General features: G+C 37.2%; 1 protein-coding gene across 1 annotated transcript in view; it reads right to left on the reverse strand.

Moving 5' to 3' along the window:
- LOC131068366 (histone deacetylase 8) overlaps nucleotides 1–22388 on the reverse strand; it is a 38736-nt gene that overhangs the window by 11587 nt on the left and 4761 nt on the right. Inside the window, exon 2 of the mRNA XM_058003552.2 lies at nucleotides 15657–16237. Coding sequence (XP_057859535.1) covers nucleotides 15657–16237 — 581 coding nt within the window. The remainder of the gene's footprint in view (nucleotides 1–15656; nucleotides 16238–22388) is intronic.

The following is a 22388-nucleotide window of genomic DNA, read 5'->3' on the forward strand; positions in this document are numbered from 1 at the left end:
GGTGGAGGGTGGTGACTTGTCCCGGCAGCGATCTGCAATTTTGGAGCAATTTTTGCCAAATCCGTCATCGCCATTGCGCTCAAAAGGCCCAAAAACCCCAAGATCGACTGTCAATTCGTCGAAATCCGCCTCCATCACCCCGAGTTGAAAAATCTCCCCTCTTAGCCCGCCGTACGGACTTGCAGGTACAGGTCTGAAAAAAAAAATTAATTTTTTCTGTTTTTTTTAATTTTCGAAAATTAAAAATCAAAAAAATTAAATATTTGGGGGGGGACGTTTTTTTCTTTGTTTTATTTTTAAATCGCAAAAAAAAAAAAAAAATTGCGGGGTGGGTTGCGTGCCGCAGGTTGTCTCCATGCCTTTTTTTTCATTTTGCTCTGATACCATGTGAGATTTTGCCAAGATCAAGAGGCAATGGAAAGCACAAATAAGAGAGACAAAATATATGATAGAAATAAATTGTATTCTATCAAGATGAAAATACTGATCAACTGAATCATCAATCGATACATACAATAAATATGAGCCTCCTTATATAGGCAAGGCTATATGGATATGCGAGCACACAAACATGACATGTGGCTCAATAAGAACTATGAAGTGATTGTAATTGTTGTCGAATTGACGACCCTCATTAGCAAGATTGAGGGCCTGAGGCAAGAATACCTAAGGCAAGTCAAGATTTGCCTTTTGACAAAATGGCAAGGTAAAGGGGTGAGTCAGAGGTGAGCCAATTAAGCCAAGAATGTCAAAGGGTTTCATAATTTAAATTTTCAAAATTCTCACAAAAAAGACTAATTTCGGCATAAGTTTGAAAAATCGGCTAAGTACCCCGAATTGCAAAAAGAGCATAAGTTTGAAAAATTGGCTAAAGAAGGCAAAAATGCTGAAATTCACAAATCATGCAAAAAGGCCTTTTAGGCCGAATTCGCGTGAATATTAAAAGAGAAGGCATTTTATTTTAAATTTGCAAAAAGGCCTTTTAGGCCAAAATCACGTGAGTATGAGAAGTAAAGGCATTTTAATATAAATTTGCAAAAAGGCCTTTTAGGCCGAAATCGTGAAAAGGTAAAAAGAGGAGTTATTAAATCGTGCAAAATGGCCTTTCTAACCGAAAAACTTGAAACTTGGGCATTTACCTAAATTCACAAAAGGGACATTTAAGCCGAACATCGTTATAAAATCGCACAAAATATCATTTCCGGTCGAAGAGTGAAAAGAGTAAGCTCGCAAAATGGTCACATGGCCCGAAAATGAAGCAAAAGGGGGGGCACTTGAAGGGAGAGGAGTCGAAAACCTAAACTCGGCATTTTTAATGTTTTTGTGAGAAGTGAAGCAGTTCGCGCAAGTCCTCCATAAAGCCCGAAATCCGTTCTTAAGAGGCAAGTAGAATGCCCGAGTTTTTGTGAGTTAGGCGTTCAAATTGTAGGAAGGAGGAAATCGAATTCGCAAACACCTCTTCCGGGCCAAATTTGGAAGAAAGGGACAATCTCACAGAAAGGTTATTCAGGCCGAAAACCATTTCAATCTCGCAAAACCTTCATTGTAGCCAAATTGGACGCGAAGTTTCAAATCGCAGGGGTTTCAGCTTGCAAGTTTGTCTTTAGCCGAAAGCTAGGGGTTTTCAAATTCGCGTGAGGGCCTCTATTTGAGTATAGGGTGGCACAACAATACGCAAATTGCCAGGTAAGTTTCTCCTTCCGATCATTGAATTTGTGCAAAGTGGCCATGTTTAAACCTAGGATCGAAAGGCAAAGAAAATTCAAAATTATTTTTGAAAACTTGACACCCTAGAAGTAATCATCATTTAATTGACCATTTAGCCAAAAGCTTAAAACTTAGGCAAAATTTAAGAATCCTGGTCCAAAATTGTGAAACACATAGCATCATCTTTCTGGTAATTTGCACGCAAAATCGTTTTAAACAATCAGCTTTCAATTATCAGAACATTCAAACGCTGAGTCGCAAGCCAGAACGTTCGTAACTTTCCGCCATTATCAATTAAGAGTAACATTTTGAAGCCCACTCCAAGAAGCAATAGTTAAACAAACCAACCTGACTTTCAGCGTCAAATTGCATTTAGTTTCCAGACGATCAAACTTTAATTGTTTAAATGTCATGTTTTAGCAATATGTTCAAATTCCGATTACCTCATTGATCGTCAATCTTAACGCTAACGCCATCTTCTGTTTTTGCTAACCCGTTTTTGTTGCTTTATCTCATCTCGTAATTTGTGTCCAGTTGCGCGGGATAGATGCCTAAATCGGTGGCTGAGTCCTCAAAGGCACCTAGCGCAACTGGAGCATCCTGGATTTCCAAAGCTGACATTCCCCGCAAGGTCGAAAAAATGAAGTACCAGTACCAAGGAGGAGTTAGGGAGTCGAAGGTCCAAAGTGTGTGGGAAAACATAGGAGACACGGACCTGGGCCATATTGATATCCGGGATTTCAGGAACGGAGTGTACTCTCCAAATGCCTATGGAAAGCCGAGGCGGATGATGGAGAGTGGTATTGCTCAGGCAGTTGGTTTCCCTCCGGTCGTGCAGAATTATGAATTAGTGGTTGAGGCTGCTAAACATTATCAGCCGCAAACCAGATTAGTGATGCTAAAGGGGATGGTACTAGCTGACTTCACGCCTAAAGCCCTTGGGGAAGCATTTGATATCCCATTTCCAGATGATCCCATTGCCACAACTATCAATGAGGCTCAGGTTGTCTATGACATGAATCTTGCTAAGTGCAAGACATTGATAAATGAAGAATGGTTCAAAGAGAGAAGACCCCCAAGCACTAGAATTGATAAAAAGACCCCCAGAAGCGATTTTCATAACGAGTATGGTCATATGGTTACCTTACTCAGCCAAGTCATGGGACTTCCTCAATCCAATCTCTTCGAGGAATGGATGTTCTACTTCACTGAGCAGATCTTCGCCAGGAAGTCTAAGTTCGACTGGGCTCAGATCATCAGCGACAATATCCATACACAGTTGGTTGAACTTGAAGAAAAAAAGTACTTTGTCATGACTTCCTACTTGGTCTACATGTTCGCCCGACACCAGCCGCTGACGGGGTTAATTAAGAAAGGTGAGATCGAGAATGGGCCGAATCAAGTGAAGGTATACGACTGCTACCCTCAGCTGCATTGCTATGACATTGCCCAAAGAGAAAAGAATAACATCGCATACGCAATTGGTCAGTATGAGTGTGTTAATGATGCCTTTACAATGCGCCTGGTTAGATTAATGCAAGGAGGATTGCATATAAGGCTCTCAGAGCAAGCTATCACTCTGATCCGGAAATACGGTGCATGGTTCATCCAATTCCCCAGGTTCACCTACATCAGAATAGCAAGCTTTGAGGGAACACCATTCCGGCTTCTATGCTATCCATCAGACAGAGTAGTCCTCATGGAGGTAGCAAGACAGGCACACCCAACAGGCAGCCTACTCAGAGATAAAAAGCAATCGGGGTTCACCTTCCCCATGATTTTGGGTACTCTTGATGCGCACTTCAAAAATTCAATGCACGCTGAGGAGTCATTTGTTGAATTGGCATCCTATTGCTTACAGGAACATTTCCCTAGGAAATACTTTGATCATGATAATTTGGCAAAAAGGGCCTACGACAAGCACTACAGGGCCAAGGCGTCGATGGAGGACTAGTGGAGCAACTGTTTTGATAACTTTTAAGTCTGTCTGTGTGAATATTCTAGGTTGAGTGTTCAACAAATGCGGCTTTATGAATACCGCCAGGTCCCAGATCAGGTGACAAACTATGGAAATTGCTTGCAAGTCCGAGAATTCGAAGCAGTCAAGGACCTCCCGCCAGCTATCGATTGGACTGAGGACCCAATCACAGATTTTGAGGCAGTTATGGAAGCTCCAAGAAGGTACACCGATAACTGGTTATCCCAACAAATTGAGAGACTGGCCCATGAAGGGACCCAATTCACATACAATCTAATGGGTAGTCTCGATTCCCAATCCTCAGAGGACAAAGGAACCTCAAGCATGCCAAAGGAAGAGGTTGAGAAACATGAAAAGAAGACAAAGAAAGCAAGGGCCAATAGAGGGACTCGAACATCAAAAAGAACAAGGAAAGAAAACAGGAGGCCAGAGGTTACTTCATCATCCAGGGACCCTAGTTCAGAGGATGATGTGGTTGAACTTGATTACATACCCACTCCACCTTCACAAAGTGATCCTGCTGCATTCGAGGCAAATAATCCTCAAACACAAAATGAGCAAGAAGCAGAGGTAAGGATCATTGGCTTGGATGAACCTAGAAATCAGGTTGAGGAGGGAGAGATTGCACCTAATCAAGGGACTGGTAAGCATGAGCTCACGCGGGAGAGCAAGCATGAGTTGCCACTGAATAGCAGCAACAAAGATGACACCACTGTTGAGGGAGAGCAGAAAGGGGATGAGACTCAAGAACCCAGCAGAATTGAAGAGCAGCCATTACAGGAGGATACCCAATAGTTGTTCAGCGAGGTAGGAGAGAACTCAGCCATGAGTAAGGGATTGGATACTGCACCCATTCCTCCTATGCCCGATCAATTACAAATAGGCAGTGAGTCAGCTGAAGCCTCCAAAGAACAGAGTGAGAATCTGGCAATTACATCTAGACAGACCATCCCTCGGGACTGGCTAATTGCTCGTGTGCAGCAGAAAACAGCTGTCAAGCCACCAATTAACCTGGAGGATATCTTCTCTCAAATAGGAGAAATAAAATCCAAAGGCAAGAAAAAGCCGAAGACTTACTCCAGGATCACTAAAGATGAGCAAAGGAACCGCACGATTCATATTGCCACCCCACCTGCAGACAAACCAACAGATCAGATTGCATTGGCTGATTACAATGTCACGGCCATCCCAATAGGGCGGGCCACCAAAGAGCAAGAGAGGGAAGAATTCAAAGATTTTGTGCAAAATATGCTCAGACAGCTCGACGAAATGACCGCTGAGAGAGATATGTACCGAGCTCGTGCTGAGCAAGTCGAGGGGTACATTGATCACTTGTTGAAACCGCTGCAGCATGCCTCTGAATCCCATTTTCCCCCATTGGCACTGGCACAAAAGACTACGACTGAATTTGAAGGAGTGCGTGACACTGCCAAGGCCATCAGGGAATGGGTCCAGAGCATTAAAAAGAAAGGAAAGAAGATTATTAATGATGTATTTGAAGTAACAATCGAAATACAAGTGGCACGAATCAAAATGTTGGAGGTGCAAAAGGAGTACGCCAAAATTCAGGAGGTGGTTGCCTTAGCTTAACCACTCATGAGGGCTCTTTTTTGGACTCACACTCAGATTCCGGCAATCCATTCTATCCTAGATCCCCATAATGTCAATACTTTGAAGGAATGGTACTGGATTGTTTGCATGAAGATGGACATGGCGGGCACTGTTAAGAAGATTCAGGAAGAATGTGAGATGGACCTATTCCATATTGAAAGTGGCGGTGAAAATATTCATAAGGCATTGGTCATTAGCTGGACGGATACCATGAAGGATGCTGACGTAGTGTCACGATGAAATGCCAGGTTGAGGCCCGATAAAATTGCATACTCTATGGAGGACATAGAGTGCATTAGCAAGCTGCATACAGACATATTGTGCTTCGAAGATCAGCAATTGGATTGGCGCGAGCGACTAGGGATAGTCGACTCTAATCTTGAAAGCATAAAGTTCAAAATGCGCAATCCTCCTTTTCCCCCTAATGAGGAATTGTTTCCCATTTGTATAAAATCCCAAGAGTAAGTTCATGGGGAACGTGCGGCACACCGGGACATTTGGGAAGGCTACCTGCATGAAGAGGACGAATTTGTGGAGAAAAAGTCCATCACGGGGAAGGAAAAAGTGCTTTCCTGAAAGTATATGTTTCTTTTAAATCTTAAGTGCACTTTTTCAAACATAAAGTTTCTTTCCCAACTGCCAAAGTTATTGTAAATTTCGAGCTCCATGCAAGTGCACTTTTTGGAGCAGCTTTATGTTTGGTAGTTGGTAGTTATTAGTTACTTTATAGTTGGTGTTGATATTCTACTTCCCATTTATGGGTATGGGCAGCCTTGTTTTAAGGGATAAATCTGGCCCTCTTGTTTAAGTTTAATCTTGGCCATTCATCCATTTTCAAAACTCTATATAAAGGAGTTAGTTTCTCCTTTATTTTAGGCAGAAAGTTAAAGATTGTTGCAAAACTCTGTCAAAATATATACAGATTTTAATGGATGTTAAAGCTGTGTCATTTTTACTGTGAGTGCATGGTCCTCTTCTCCACCTCTTTTTAAATTTATGCAAATGTATTTAATTTTCAGACAATTTGTTTATACATATATTTGATGGAAATCTTGTTTCATACCATTAGGAAATAATTGATTGTTATTCCCTCTGCATGGTTAGTCTAAGCCCAATTGCTAAGTTTGGTTGTTAAATTTGAATGAATGGGTGTAAAAGTCCAGCATTTGTATTCAGCAACTTGAAAATTTAAAGTTCCTAGATGATTGCACTGGTTTTTACCTAGTTGTGCTCGTTTGCTGGCAAAGTAATTTCTGGTTATTTTAAGATTTTCGTCTGTGTCTCAATATGCTGTCTTAGTTAAGTTAGCTAGCTGTTCTTATTACTCTCTATCCTTATCCCCTTTTCTCCTTTTTTTAAACCTGCAAGTCAAGCTAAAGTAGCATAAGGCAAATCAGATGAAATGAGACTGTAAGATTTTAAGGAACCTGTGTGAAACCAATTCCGTCCAACCGTAAGTCCCCTTTGTGTTTCCAGCAAAACACATCAACTGTTGAGCTATCTTGCAGTCAAGACCTGACAACCAAAACCTTGAGGTCATCCTCCATTGATCAATTTAAAACAGCATTAAAGATTTCCTTATCTCAAGAGAGGATAGGATACTTAGCATTCTATTCTGCGTTGGCCGCATGGAGTCATAGTTCCGCAACTTTAGACACGTCAACACATTCTACACATTCATTCACACAGCGATCTCCTTCAGCAGTGATCAACAAATATCATCTAAAGTCAGCGAATCATCTTCTAAGGACAGCGAACTACTTTCCAAGGACAGCGAACTTCATTCTAAGGACAGCAAACCTCATTCAAAGGGCAGCAAACTTCCTTGAGGCAGCAAATATCTTCTCTTGATCTGCAAATGGTGTCCTTGATCAGCATTCAAGTATATTGCAGATAAGTCCTTACATTGTTGTGCGTGCCCTAGCTTAGATACCTTATACTACTGCACATATCCTGCTGATCTGAGTGCTTCAAGTGTTGAAGCAAATTTGTAAAAGACTCATGCTGATTTGTTTAATAAAGATCTGAGATTAATTGTTGGGTTTTTCACCTCCAAAGGGAGGTTTTCCCAGGGTATTTTGGTGTTCTTTGTGTTCCTTGTTTTGATTTTCTGCTATTGCTATCTGTCTGATCTAAAATCAACACCTAGTACACCATGCTTCTAAGTGGCATCCCTTTTGCCACTTCAACTTTCACTTCCTAGTGCCATTACTGTCTTCACCTCTACAATCATTATTAGTTTATAAATACACATGCAGATTCTAATATATAAATAGAACAAAATTGGTGCCTTAATGGATGTTTATGAAAAAAACAATAGCTCCTACATTTAGTTCAATAAATAATAACAAGTTTCTAGAGCAATAATATGCTATAACAATTTTACATACAATTACAATATTAACCTATGTTACTAGTTCGCACCTAGCAAACCCCAAGTCCTAGTCCAGTCTGACCCGGGTTCAGGGTTCGGGTTCAATCCCCTATGGGTTCAAGCAAGGTCCCGCCCATAGCTTGTAGGTCCCTCTCGGACAAACCCAAGCGAACCCAAGTGAAATTTGTCACGTTTTTGCATGAAATTGGCAAATTTCTCCATTTTCCTTTTTTTAAACCTTTTTTTAACTCTAAAAAGTGTGTATTGACTTGGATGCTTTCACTGCCCACTTTGCTGCACTTGATGTTGACAATGGCTACGATCCAACTAGTGAACATGAAAGTGCTAGTGCTAGGGCTAGTGCCAATGCCAATGGCACTAGTTGTAATTCTTATAATTTTTACCACTACATACATCATCTAATATGGATGGTGATGATGATATTTTTGACAACCCATATGATATTGATCAATGATGGCTGATTGTTGACACTTCATTATTTTTTAACTTTCATATATATCATGACATTCGAGTTTGACTAATATTTGACTATTAATATGGTGTTGTATTTTAAACTTAATTACTGCTGCAAATATGTATATATTTCTGTATGGATAAACCCAAACAAACCCGAACCCAAATGTTTTTTGACCGAACCCACAAACCAAGCCATTGAACCTGAACCCAAACCGGTAAGTTAGATATTAATTATACAGCTTAATCAAATGAAATACATGTATAAGAAAAAATATTTTATACAATTTAAATGTGTAGCCATTCAGACCATAGATTTCTATACACTAAAAAATTTGAATGTGAATTAGTATTCAACAATTGTTTAATGAGCATGGACTAATATTGTAGTCAACTATTTACTACTTTTTCCATTAGCATTAGAAAATATTTAATCATATCATAAGCATTACAAATTTAGGAAATATTGGTCGTGACTTGCAAGTATATTCAAAGAAAGAAATTATTGACGAGAGACATTTAGATAATTCTTTCGACTCATCTCTAATATTTTAACTTTTAACAAAAAAAGACTGTGAAGAGATATGTGGATTCATATATACATTAAGAGAACTTGTCAAGCCCTTATTGCTGCAAAGATACGTGGATGTATGGATCTCATTTGTTTAAGCTATAGTCACTATGTGGGTGTCCTAATCTCATTTGTTTAAGCCCTAATGGCTGGACATATACCTGGATCTCATTTTTTCAGGCCCAAATCACTTGTAAGTTATGTGGATCGCATTAATTCAAGCGCTTATCATACTTGTCAAAGCCCTACAACTTGCACTCAATAAAACAATCATGCCTTCACACTTAAAAACTTTGCAACATGATGAAGATTAGTTGCAATTAAAATAAAAAAATCACACACGTTTTCTAGTGTTTACAGCATATTTTCATGCATACTAATGTCATTGTAGGGTTTTCAAACACATATGAGAGATCTTGAACACGCTTAAAACTTAAAAGTATCTGTCAGGTCAAATGCAGCTGCAACTCAAGTAAACTTGATGGGGAGCAGTCACTGATTTCCTGCAAATACTTGTAGTCAAACTTGGTGACTACTCCCCTCTGACTCAGTCCAAGTTGCAAGTGACTTTATCATTTTTGGTGTCAACTCACAAGTACTCTATGATTTTTCAAGCCACGAGTGAAAACCATACAAACTTATGGTCTAATTTAGTGATTTAATAATTTATTGTTTATTTTTTTTCTTTATTTTTTATTGTTTATTTTTTTATTTTAAAATTGGTTGATTTGACCCAATTCACCTCTAATACAACCGTCTTGAGACAACTTGTGAAAGTGCAAGAAGCACTTTCTAGCATGGTCATCAATGAATTTTAGTCCATATGGAAGCGATCCAATAGTGGAAGGATAATGAATGTTAAGTAGATGATCCAAATGACATTTGGTGAGATTGTGTGGAATATCCTTCTAGTTTTATTGAGACCATCTTGAGTACGATCCATTTTACTGACATAGATAAAACCATGTTTAGGGGAGGTATATGATGACATCAATTCAATGATTGAGAAAGAGCAGACCAATACAAATGAGAAAGAGTATGATTCTAAAGAAACTTTCTTCAACAAGGATAAACAATTCTTGTTGATTGGTGGCTAAGTCACCAGGTTCGAATTCGAATTCGAAGTTCGACAGCTTTGAAATTCGATGAAGTTCGATGCGGAAAAAATTCGAAATGTATAAAATTCGAATTAAATTCGCCATATGTAATTTTTAAATTTTTTTTTAATAAATATATGTAATATATCTATAAATTTGCGTAAATAGTTTAACATTGATAAATAGATTTGAAATCATTACAAAAAGATGACACATTTATAAAATATAAACCGTAGGAAACATATGCTTTCACTATCGCAAAGATGTTCTTTTGTCAAAAAGGTACAATAACAGTCAAAAACTTTAGAACTTTAAAATAACTCTAAGTCATCAAGAGCACTTGGCTGGGATGCCAAATCATCATCATCTGTATCACTACTCAGTTCATCATCTGCAAAGTCAGGCTCATCTGCATCTGGCATTGCCATGCCTTCAAGAGTTTGTTGTAAAGAAGTGTTCTTTGCTGATTTGTTCATCAGCAATTTCAAATTGCTGCAAACATAGACAAGATCTCCCAACTTTCCAGTCAGCAATTTGTTCCTCTTTTTGGAATGGATGTGGTCAAAGCAACTCCAGTTCCTCTCACAAGCTGATGAACTTGCTCCCTGACTCAAAATTCGAATAGCAAACTCTTGCAGTTCAGGAGCTGATGATCCATAAGAGATCCACCATCTATATCCAGACATACGTGGCGAGTCATATTTGGCTTCTGCCCCTCCAAACATCCCTTCTCCTCTCTTGTATTGCCAACTTTGATCTCTGATTAGTGCTGCAATTTCTGGATTTGGTACATACCTGCTAATGGCTTGGTAAAGCCCTGCCATGATTTCATTATCACCCCTTCTATCAATAGAAAACAACTTAGGCTCCAAAAAGCAAGCTGCTGCATGTAAAGGTGTGTGCATCATTTTCCATCTGCAATCAACTGCCTCCCATATCTGCATATATTCTGCTTCTTCATTGTTTAGTGCTTTTTGAATAGATTCCTTACACCGGTCCATGCTTTCATAAAGCATGCCAAGGCAAGGAGTGTCACCATCAACCATACGAAGCACGTCAACAATTGGTTCACATACAAGCAAGACTTTTGCTGCACTTTCCCAGAAATTGCTGTTTAGGATGATTTGCTCTATGTTCTTCCCCTTGGGGCCTTTAGAAAGCACTGAACTTTCCCACTGATTGGAACATATAATAGACCTCAAAGCTGCTTTTTCTTCAACCACTCTTTTCAAAGTGATATAATATGAAGCAAATCTTGTTTCACAAGGCCTCAACAATTCCTTTGATGCATGCTGCCTATAAATACTCAATGTGAGACGATGATTCCGTATGAAATTTGCAATTGCTCTCCCGCTATGAATAGCTTCATTTATCCATGGGAATTTAGCCAAGTCATGAAGCAACAAATCGAGACAATGCACTGCACATGGGCTCCAATATATCTGTGGGTACTTCTCTACAATCAGCCTCCCAGCTCCCACACAATTTGCTGCACTATCAGTTACCACTTGAACCACATTTTCCATCCCTACTTCAAGAATGGCTTCCTCTAATATTTGAAAAATATACTCTGAAGTTTTTTTGTGGTTCATGGTGTCAATGACTTTCAAAAACACAACACCTTCAGGACAAGACACCAAAACATTAATCAATGGCCTTTGACACATATCTGACCATCCATCACTCAATATAGTGCAACCTGTTTCCTTCCAAGTGGCTTTGACATCAGCTAATTTTTCAGTCACTCTATCTTTTGACCTCTGCAAAAGAGTTGTCCTGATAGCCTCTGAACCTGGGGGTGTGTACCCTTTGCCAAACTCTGCAATTTTCTGAACTGCATTGCGGAAATGAGGATTTCTCGCAACATTGAATGGAATAGCACTTGTGTAAAACAAATCAGCAACTGCATCATCCACCTGTTTCTCTACTGGTTTCCAAAAGTTGTTCAGTGTTCCACTCTGTTTTGGTACACTCGCCGCTTCGGATTGCACAGAAGAGGAAGACATGGCAAATGTGAATCTAGATATATCTCCTTCAATTCTCTGTTTCTTTTGTGCCTTCTTCATTTTGCCTATCGTTGAAGCAGCCAACTCTTTCTCTAGAATAGCTTTAAGTTCTGGAGTCGCACCTGTGCATGCTTGAACACCTCCACCTGGACCCCCTGTATTAGCAAGGAAGTGGTCCCTAAGCCTTGTTAAAGTTCCAATGATATTTGCCTGACATATGTTACATTTGATGTGAGTTCCATTTCGGGTCACATGCTTCCATGCCTCAGAAGTTGATTTGGGAGGAGCCATTAAATGAAAATCTGCATGTTTGGAAAGAAAAATTAAAAAACACACTATTTTTATTTCAACCTTTTAAAAATATATAATATTAAACAATATAATAAAAAACCATTAATATAAAATTATAAATTATATAATAATAATATTAAACAATATTATAAATTTATAAACATAAAAAAAATTGACACCATATTAATATCATATAAAAAAATGAAGCAGAGATATATAATAATAATATCATATTAATATCATATTGACACCATATTAAACAATATTATAAACATAAAAAAAATTGACACCATATTAATATTAAATTATTAATTATTAAACATAAAAAATATTAAACCTAAAAAAAATTAATAAAATATAAAAATATATAATATTATATTATAAAATATAAATATAAATCATAAAATATATAATATTATATAATATTACATTTTTAAACATTAACTATTTAACATTATAAACAAAAAAAAAAAAATTAAAAAAAATACCTGTGCAGGTCGCGGACGTGTTGAGGCTGGCCGGTGGCGTCGCGGAGTGCAGGCGGCGTCGCGGGGTGGTGGCATCGCAGACGGGTGGCGGCCGACTGGTGGCGGCCGAGCACTGGTGGTGGCGTCGCAGAGCGGGCAGTCGGGCAGAGCGGGCGGCGTTAGCAACTCGCGTGGGTGTGGTTGCAACGTCTGCGGCCGCCTATTTATAAAATCCGCAAAAAAAACCCTAAAACGCAAACCCGAAAAGTTAAAAAACACTTTAACAAACCCTGAATTTTTAATCGAATTTAATCGAATTTAATCGATTTTTTTAATGGTTTTTCAAGTTCGCCGAATTTCGAACTTCAAGGTTCAAATTCGGTCGAACCTGGTGACTTAGATTGGTGGAACAAAATGACCACACTACTACAGCTTTTTGTCTTTGCATTACTCCAAAATATTATAGCACCGAGATCTTTTCATTTTCAAGGAGGTTTGCACTATAGAGATGTGGAGATTAGGGAAGAGCATGAACTGAGCCTTTGGTAGACTCTTGCCTGATCTTGATGTGGAAGATGTAGTTATGAATGAGTTTGCTGATTTTATACACTCCACTGGTCAAGGTCACTCTGCTATTTGTAACAAATATAAAAAGGATGCTCACAATTGGTGGTACCTCCATGGCCAAACATTCTAACGCCTACAACTTCTTGCAATCAAATATTTATTGCATTTTTTTTTTTAATCTAAAACTCTCTAAATTTGACTTTCTTTTTATTTTTGAAATAGTTTTTTTCAAGTTTCATGTTTCATTTATAATTTTTCAACTCTTGACTGTATTGTAACTGCTTGGCATCAAAAAAAGAAAAAGAGTTAGTTTGCATGCATTCCAACTTGCATCTTCTTCAACGCAAATCAGATACCTGCAAGTAAGGTGCAACAAAGTTGTGGGATGTAAAGCCAAAGCAACCTGACTTAGATTCTACCAGTGCCAAGGATTCTTCTATCTGCCTACATCATCTAATGGCAATAGGGATGATGATCCTCTTTATGAATAGCAAAATGGCAATGATAGTTATTTTTAATATCAAACTACAAATATATATCATTACATTTGAATTTGGCTGTCATGTCCCCCCATTTATAGTAGAAATAATTACTATAACTTTTGCCATATAAAATAATGTTAAAATCATATTATATTACATTGATATTAAAATGATATTATATTATCAATTTACATTTTATGTTGAATGATGTTATTATGAAATATACATTATATTAGAAATGATGCATTAACAATATATAAATATTAACAATGTACATTATTAACAAATATCGAATGATGCTTAACTTTTACCCAAGGCCCGATAGCCCCTATTGAAACGGTGGCATTTTACATGAAGGGTTCGCTGAATAAGAAGGCAGCGACCCTTCAGGAAAAGGCGCTGCCAGCAGGGGGAAACATTGTGGCTTTCCACCACGATGGGGAGGGGTAGGATAAGTACCCTCCCCCGTACCAATATGAGGGAGAATGGTAACAACAGAAAATAAAAAAAAGAGATCATCAGGACTGCCAGCAGGGAAGGAGCGGAAAGTCGGAGTAAGCACAGGTACGTATATGAATGTCTTTCTGAATTAATATTAAACATAACAGCCAGTACTTTATATACATTAAAATCCTATATGTACATTTTTTATCATAAACCCTTGTGGATAATCTTAAATAAATTGATGACCATTAATATGATATAAAATTGAAAGGGCGAACAATATATAATTATTCAAACAGCATTGAAATAATTATACATAACAACACTGTTAGACATAATACATGTATACATATATCTGTTAATGAATCCAGAAGGAATAAGGTAATCAAAATCAGTTTGTATAAATTGTTATAATACTGTACAGTGCTAATAATATAAGAAGCAGCAATGACAAATAAGAATGATTCTGATACAAAGTAGTACTAACAGAAAGCATTGATGACACTCTAATATAAGACACTAAGGCAATATAATGTAATGGAAATATAATAACTATGTCAAGTATAATTGATTATCATAATGAGTTAAATTGAATAACAAATATAACTTCATTAGAATATCACGATTGGTTCATTGTATATGAGGGACTCTCTCTTAAGTATGCCACTCCATGATGGATGCCTAACACCTGCCATATGGAGCCAAGAGGGGTGAAGCATCTGCTCTTGGGCTTAAGAGAGAAGGTGGTTGTGATGAGGGGGAACGGCGTAGAACACCTCGCTGGGTACGCCACTCCATGATGGATGCCTAACACCTGCCACATGGAGCCAAGGGGGATACGGTATTCTGCCCTTGGGCCTAGGAGGGATGGTTTCTTGGACACCCTATCCAACTAATGGACTAAAGGAATTGATTACTAACTGACTTACAAACTGACTTTATTTATAATCTGGTCTCATCTAGGAAATATAATCTGATTATATCCAACAATTATAATTCTAACAGTCTTTAATATAGCAGATTTAATATCATTTAATATAATTCATATTTCAGTTTGAGTATTATTTCATGTATGTTCTCTAATTTTGTTGCAGGAAAACAGTATACAAAGGTACGCCTATAAAACCCAATTACCTATTTATAGATTTGGCCAAATTTAGGTTAAATTAAGGTTTAACTAAATAGGGGACATTACATTGGCAAATTGACATTGAAGTAGTAGTTTTATGGTTGTTTTGATTATTATATGCATGCTATGTGCTATTCTGAACTTAATTCCTTATTTTAGGCTAAAATGTGTCTATATTTATGATTTTTTTTGTATGGACAAACCCAAAATGTTCTTAACCACTGAAAAGTATTGTTATATCAGTGTTTCTGAACCCCCTTACCGGAACTTGAGCCTGAATCTGTAACATAGAGTTTTTGGAATGGACCTAGTAATCAGGTAGTAATTTGTAAAGTAGTATTGGCCAGTTGCATTTTCCGTTTTTACTGTTTGCATGACAGTCTCATTATGTTAAGAATTCTAACAGCCATGAAACAAACATATGCTGACACTAAAGATAAAAACAAAATAGAACTTACTGCACTGGAGTCTTGACCAATAACAAAGACTATCATTTCAGGCTTAAATTTGCTGATGGCTGGTACAACCAGTTCATGCATGGCATGCTCATAACCTCTATCTCCTGTTCCATTAGGCAAAGGTATGTTCAAATTGAAGCCTCTACCATTTCCCCGACCAATTTCATCATGCAAACCACTTTGAGGATGTGATGGCCCCCAAGAACCATGATTCATATGGAGAGAGATTGTGAGAACATCATCTCGCTCGTAGAACCCTTCTGCAGTTCCATTTCCATAATGCACATCAATGTCAACCACAGCAACCCGCTTGCAGCTAGACCGCAGGGCTAACTGAACTGCAAGACCAGCATTATTCAAAAAGCAGTATCCATCAGCTTGATTTGGTTGTGCATGGTGCCCTGGTGGCCTTACTAATGCATAGCATAACTTTCCATGTCCATCCAAAATATACTGCATAGCCTCAAGTGTTGTACCAGCAGCAAGAAGTGCAGCTTCCCAAGAACCAGGATTCAAACGTGTTCCACCACATAAGGTCTTTCCCCCAGCTGCATCAGCTTCAATGAGCATTTTTACATATTCTGCAATGCAAGAGAACCCAAAACTCACAAGATTTAAATATGATGAAAGATGAATTTCCTGTGAAGTACTAAATAGTGAAAAGTACAACTTGGTCTATATCAATGATGTCATGAAATGAGGAAAGATATTCCAGAAGGTTGCAGAGGCCTTGTGCATTAAGCAAAAAATATGCATTATGGCGTAGTTCTCTTGGGCTCAAGAATTAGTAAGAAAGGCATCTACCAAATGTAAAACTGCAATTTCCTTTTAATGCAACTCAGAGTATAATACACTGCCAAAGATAACATGAGTCGCACACTTAACAAATAATAATTCTCCACAACTGTAGAGGCATTGTTTTTGGCAAATATAATGAAATTTATATTACATGAACAAAACAATGTACATCAAGAAGAACGGGGCGCCATAGGACCACCTCTTTCTTCCCAACACAACGATGAAGCATATTTGAATGCACTCCAAAGTCCAAACTACTTCACATTTTATTTTCTAAAGAGCAAGAGGTCAGCCAGAACTGAGTACCTAGATCATCAATAAATATACAAAAATTCCACATTATACATAAATTTTTCTAAAGCCTTATTAAGTGCATCTTGCCTTACAACTTTGAAAAAGAGAAGGCCAAATTGAGATAACATTCTCAAAGACCCAACCACCAAAACGGGGGATGCCAAACAATACTGCCCTGAGCCCTCCAATGGCTAGGCCACTGAAAGATACCTAAGAGCCATTGCCTAACACCAACCCACGACCACCTAACAAACATACAATTTCAAAATTTATCCTTAAGTTTCTCCTTCAGCCACACTGACCATATTGTTCGTTTGACAGAACAGGTTGCTGGCGTAAGTTTGTCAGGAAGACCTTCAACCAGTATCTACCATCCAAGAACTCTCAAAAGCATATGGTATTAGATGTAGGGACTGAAGAACCTTTAGAAGAGGAAACTATCAGTCACTGAAAATCAATAGCTGAAACCTAGGAATCTGAACTGAATCGTATGGCATGATATCATGACTAAAAATTGAAATTGGAGCTGGATATATTCAACATATTCAACTAAGAGATCACAGCTTTACTTATGCCTCAAACTAATACGTATGCCACCCAAAATATAGATCCTGAATCTTGATCTGGTCACCCCACAACATATCTAACAGCCATAGATTTTCTCTAAGAAGCCAGTCCAGGTTTGGTACATAGACTCAGCAAAACAAATTGGGCTTTGGATTTGTTTTGGGTTTGTACGTACAAAAGATACACGAAAATCATAAATATATACATATTTGCAGCCTAAAGCAGGAATTTAGTTCATAATACCACATAATATTATATAATAAACAAAACCACCATAAAAATTAAAAATACTACTTCAAAGTCAACAAGTCAAACTCGAATACCTTGATAAATATTCGTTGTTCAGTATAAAATAATAATGTCAAATCCCTATGGGGTTTATTAAAGAACATTGCTGCTCTCTTTTAACCATGGTAGTGACTAAAGTTCATTTCAATTTATATTAAATAACTTAATGCTGTTCTATTTAACTTGGCACCAGATGGTTGTTGAATATGTATAGCTTCAGTCGGAATTCTCTGATCAAGCCTATACAATTCAAATGTCTAATTGGCCTATCGGCCTTAGACATTTGAATAACTGTTCTCATTATTAAGTTTAGACTTAGTCTTCAGATTATACATAACCATTATAACTGTTATCTACTTGTCATCAATTACAATCATTATCGGGCTACATATATTATCAATTTAATTGCTAATCGATTTCTTTTATTTATTAGTTGATTGTTAGTGACCGATGACGATAGGATAATATCAATTATAATTAACTGATGGTAATTGCTTTGATTAGTTACTATTCCGATTCATTAATGAATCGATACGGGTTTTACAAGCCACCATTTCGTGTTAAAGGGACAAGGCCCTTAAGGAAGTTTGTGGACATCATATTTAAGGATAATATGATTTCCTTAGAACAGTGAAGGAGATAAAATTGCAGATCGACATACTAACATCGGTGGAAAAGAAATACAGCCGTTGAAGTTACAAATAATCAGTGTGTGAATCTATATATATATACTGCAATCTGCATGAATCATCTGCCAGGTGTGATTGTGTGAGAATAGAAAAGTTTGATGCTGCACGTGCGATATCTGTAATAGATATAAACTGAGAGCAGTGCATATACAATAGCCTTGTGCGTAAACAAAGAGCAGTACGAATATCATACAGCGGTGGATATAACTTATAACAAAGCCTATACTATATGAGTAGTGAACATAAGGCTGTGCATACGATTGATCTCTGCAAATCAATCTACTGCGTAATTTGTGATATACAATTACAAGGAAGATAAAATCTACGATATATATACTGAGTGAAATATACGTATATACTGCAACATATATATACATTTATCTACTGTGAAAATATTACTGTGCTCATTTGCTTCATATATTACTGTGTATCTACAGTGTATCTGTGATAGGAGATATATATTCAGATATAATTTTGAATTAGAGCAGTAATATCAGAGATATAGCTCTATATTTCTAAACTTTCATTCTGATCTATAATTCAACAATGGCTATCTAACTAATATGTTACAAGCATGTCAAACTGCATCACCCTGTTTCTTACATGTGGTGCTTCCAACTGTAATTCCTCCATGTGCTAAGCTAATACTATCTGTTTAAACAAATACTGATCCTCCAATGTAGGTACATACAGAAAAGTTAGTCTTGAGGCTATTTTTCCTTCTATTTTCCAGTAGGCATTGTTATATACCCCATCAATAAAAAGTGGGATTGAACTCAAATTGAGATCCTCAAAATTGGAGTGGGCTCCTTGACTATTGAACACTACAATCTGAATTGCTGTAATTTGACAATTCTTTTAAGCAGCAACTTTGTACTTGCACGAGTATTGCCTCCGACCACCAACAAGCTGCATATTTGTAATTTTACCAACCGTAACCATTGCAACTTAGTGCTGTTCTATTTAACTTGGCACCAGAAGCACCTCCAACACGTGCTACATTTACATTTGCATTGTTGTACCTGTGAAAGGTTCTGAGTTGACAAGTAAACAGTTATACAATCCTGCTCACCAGGTATACATAAGGACCTTTGTGTTTCCAAATGAAAATGGTATTGATGACTTTTACTAACCTTGCCAACAATAAGTTCATCAGATCTGAATGAAGTATCTACATTTCCTCTCTGGAAGTTAAAAGCTCTGCTGTCAAATAATGGGTTAGCCTTTATAGAATCATCAATTGTGAGCAGCAACTTCATTACATCTGTCTAAATAACATGCACAATCTTTGCAGCTGCGTTTGCAATGGACTTTGTCTTTGCTACAACCAACCCCACAGCTTGGCCATGGTAATGAACCCATTTAGATGCAAAAACAAACTCATAATCACTAACAAGCTTACAATAGCAAACTGCAGCAATTGTATCATCAGAGAGAAAGTGACAACTCTATTCATGGAAAGAGCTTCCAACGGATCTATATCCTTGATAGTTCCATTTGATATTGTTGAAAGAACAAAAACTGCATGCAATCCATCTCCAAGTTTTAAATCATCAAAAGTACTCTACTTCCCCTGTGACCTGTGCTTTATCAATCAAAATTTTCAGGTCCTCTGATGTTCCTGATCTACTACTCACAGCTAACAAGTTTGTGACACAATATCCAAATGATCCATAGAATGAAGGTTCCATTACATCCATCGATTGAATTCTGTTATATTCGTTTGCTTTTATGCAAGGGAGTAGATTTCTGCAAATTCCAAATATGATGCTACACGTGGTTCTGGACCACTCTTTCCTGCATGAGTCTCATAAATACATGGAGCCTCAGGCCTTGGTGTTTGAGGATATTTGAAGTCCATACCAGCAAAAATCTTTGGGGAAAAAATCAGCAAACTAAAAGTATAAGATTTTTTTAAATAATCGGGAATTAAACGGGGAAAAATTGGATTTAAAAATAAATAAAAAATGTTGAAAAATAGACAAAAAATACTTGTTTTTTAAATTTAACGGCAATGCCATAGAATAAAGATATAGGGGAAAAGGCTCAATACATGTGCACCTAACTTCACGGTTCTCAAAATCTTATGTGGACATATCAAAATTTTCTTAATTTTATGCAGCAGCTTACTTGTCAAGTCCCCTACTTAAAATTTCGTTTCAAGTCCACATGGTCATACATGATGCCACATCAGCATGCATTTTTGTGAAGGTGTCCAAAATGGGCCCAAATGGTGATAAGACCAATAGGTGTGCACTAAGTCATGTTTCCTTGTGTGTTGATGTGCCATTGTATGATTGGTTATTTTTTGAATTTTAGAGGTACTTTTTTGGGGATAAGCATTGACATGACATTTTTAGGGCACCACTATTGGTCTCATTTTGTCCAAGTACCATAGCATGTATTGGTACCCACTCACCTATTGGTCCCTCTCCCCTAGAGAGCAAATAAAATAGGGCGTTTAGCCCATGAATTGTCCAAATGAAAAGTTTGTCTAAGCAGAATGCAATGTAGCATGTAAACTTTGCTATTAAATGATTATTTGTAAGTGAACTATTTGAAGTTGATAAGGTTATTGCTAAGTTAACAATAAAACGATTGAATGATACGTGAGTAGACCTCTAGTCTTGTTGTACGATGCCAGTGGATGGTAAAATGTTACTAACAACACTATATTCCAAATTATTATTAATATCAAAAGAATGTTTAATCATAGAGACTGCACTATCGTAACTAACTCTGGAAACTTTGAAAACTTAGTAAGACATCACAACAACTACAATAAACATGTTGCATTCCAGTAGGATAAAAGAAAAAAGAAAAAAACATTTTATCATTACAAAATTTTCACATAGGAAACTTCAAAGAATTTATCATCCAAATAAAAATCTAATCAATCGATAAAAGAGAAACCATTTCTCATAACTTGGTAAGAATATGTTCATGAATTATGCATTTTCAAATATTCAAGGTACAAAACCAAGTCACATTCACAAGATTTGCTATTAAACTAAACCTTCAAATTAAGTCAAAGTATGTAAGAACCCTGCTGGTTCTAAATCTTCTACTGATGCAAATGCTGTCTTGTTTTTGTATTTTTCAAAGGTTTTGAAGAATTTTAAGCAAGAAATAACATGTGAGTCAGGCAAGAAATGCACATAGAACTGAATTGACAAGAAGTATAGAGCAACTGCAACTATATTAAGTATCAGGTAACTACTACAATTGAAACTAATACATAAAACATACCGGAGGTCCTCAGATTATTTAAATAAGAAAATTCTGGAACTTGCCAGCCAAAATAGTGAAACTGACAAAACAAGGTGCACAAGTCCAGAATGCAATTTCTCCAAGCCAAAAAAGAGATGGAATGGCCTGAGAATGCTAGGCGATCAAGGTGAAGTAGTCTGAAGGCAAAAAGGATAGGCATTTCAGCCTTCCTAGTCAAACGCCCCTTTTCAAGACCACACATGCCAAGCTGAAAATGTACGGCCAGCCAAGGAGAATATACGGCCTGCCTCCCAGATGTCTGTAACTGCTAAATGAAGGCGTCTCACCCAAGTGTAACCCTCTTTAGTTGGAAATCTGCAAATAACTGAACTAAATAAGCTCTAATGAAGCACAAATGGACTCCAGAATGAAGCCCTCTCACAATGCAATGATTCAACTGATCTTCCATAGCCTCAAGATCACAAATCCATGAAGAATTATCGTTCTCCAATGGTGAAAACTCATTGTAACCCTTGTATCAGACAATTGCACGAAGAAGCCAAAAAGAAACAATGTCAAATAATCAATCATATGAGGTCGAATTGTCTTCTTTGCTTCTTATAACCCTCAAAAAGGCACAATTCCCCAAAAAGTACGATTTCCTTTTTGAAATGAGTTAAATACATTTAAATGTATTTAATATACTTTATGCATCATTTAAATAAATTCCCCTACTTGGGCGTACCTTTTTGATATTCACTTTATAATATTTAAGTGATTCACTTTTTAATAAAGTTAATAATATAACTTTATAATAACCCCCCTTTAGGATTAAATATAACCTAACCACTCAAATATTAATATCTCCCTCAATATTCAATCTTTT

Source organism: Cryptomeria japonica, chromosome 11, assembly GCF_030272615.1.
Source record: "Cryptomeria japonica chromosome 11, Sugi_1.0, whole genome shotgun sequence".
Taxonomy (NCBI): domain Eukaryota; kingdom Viridiplantae; phylum Streptophyta; class Pinopsida; order Cupressales; family Cupressaceae; genus Cryptomeria; species Cryptomeria japonica.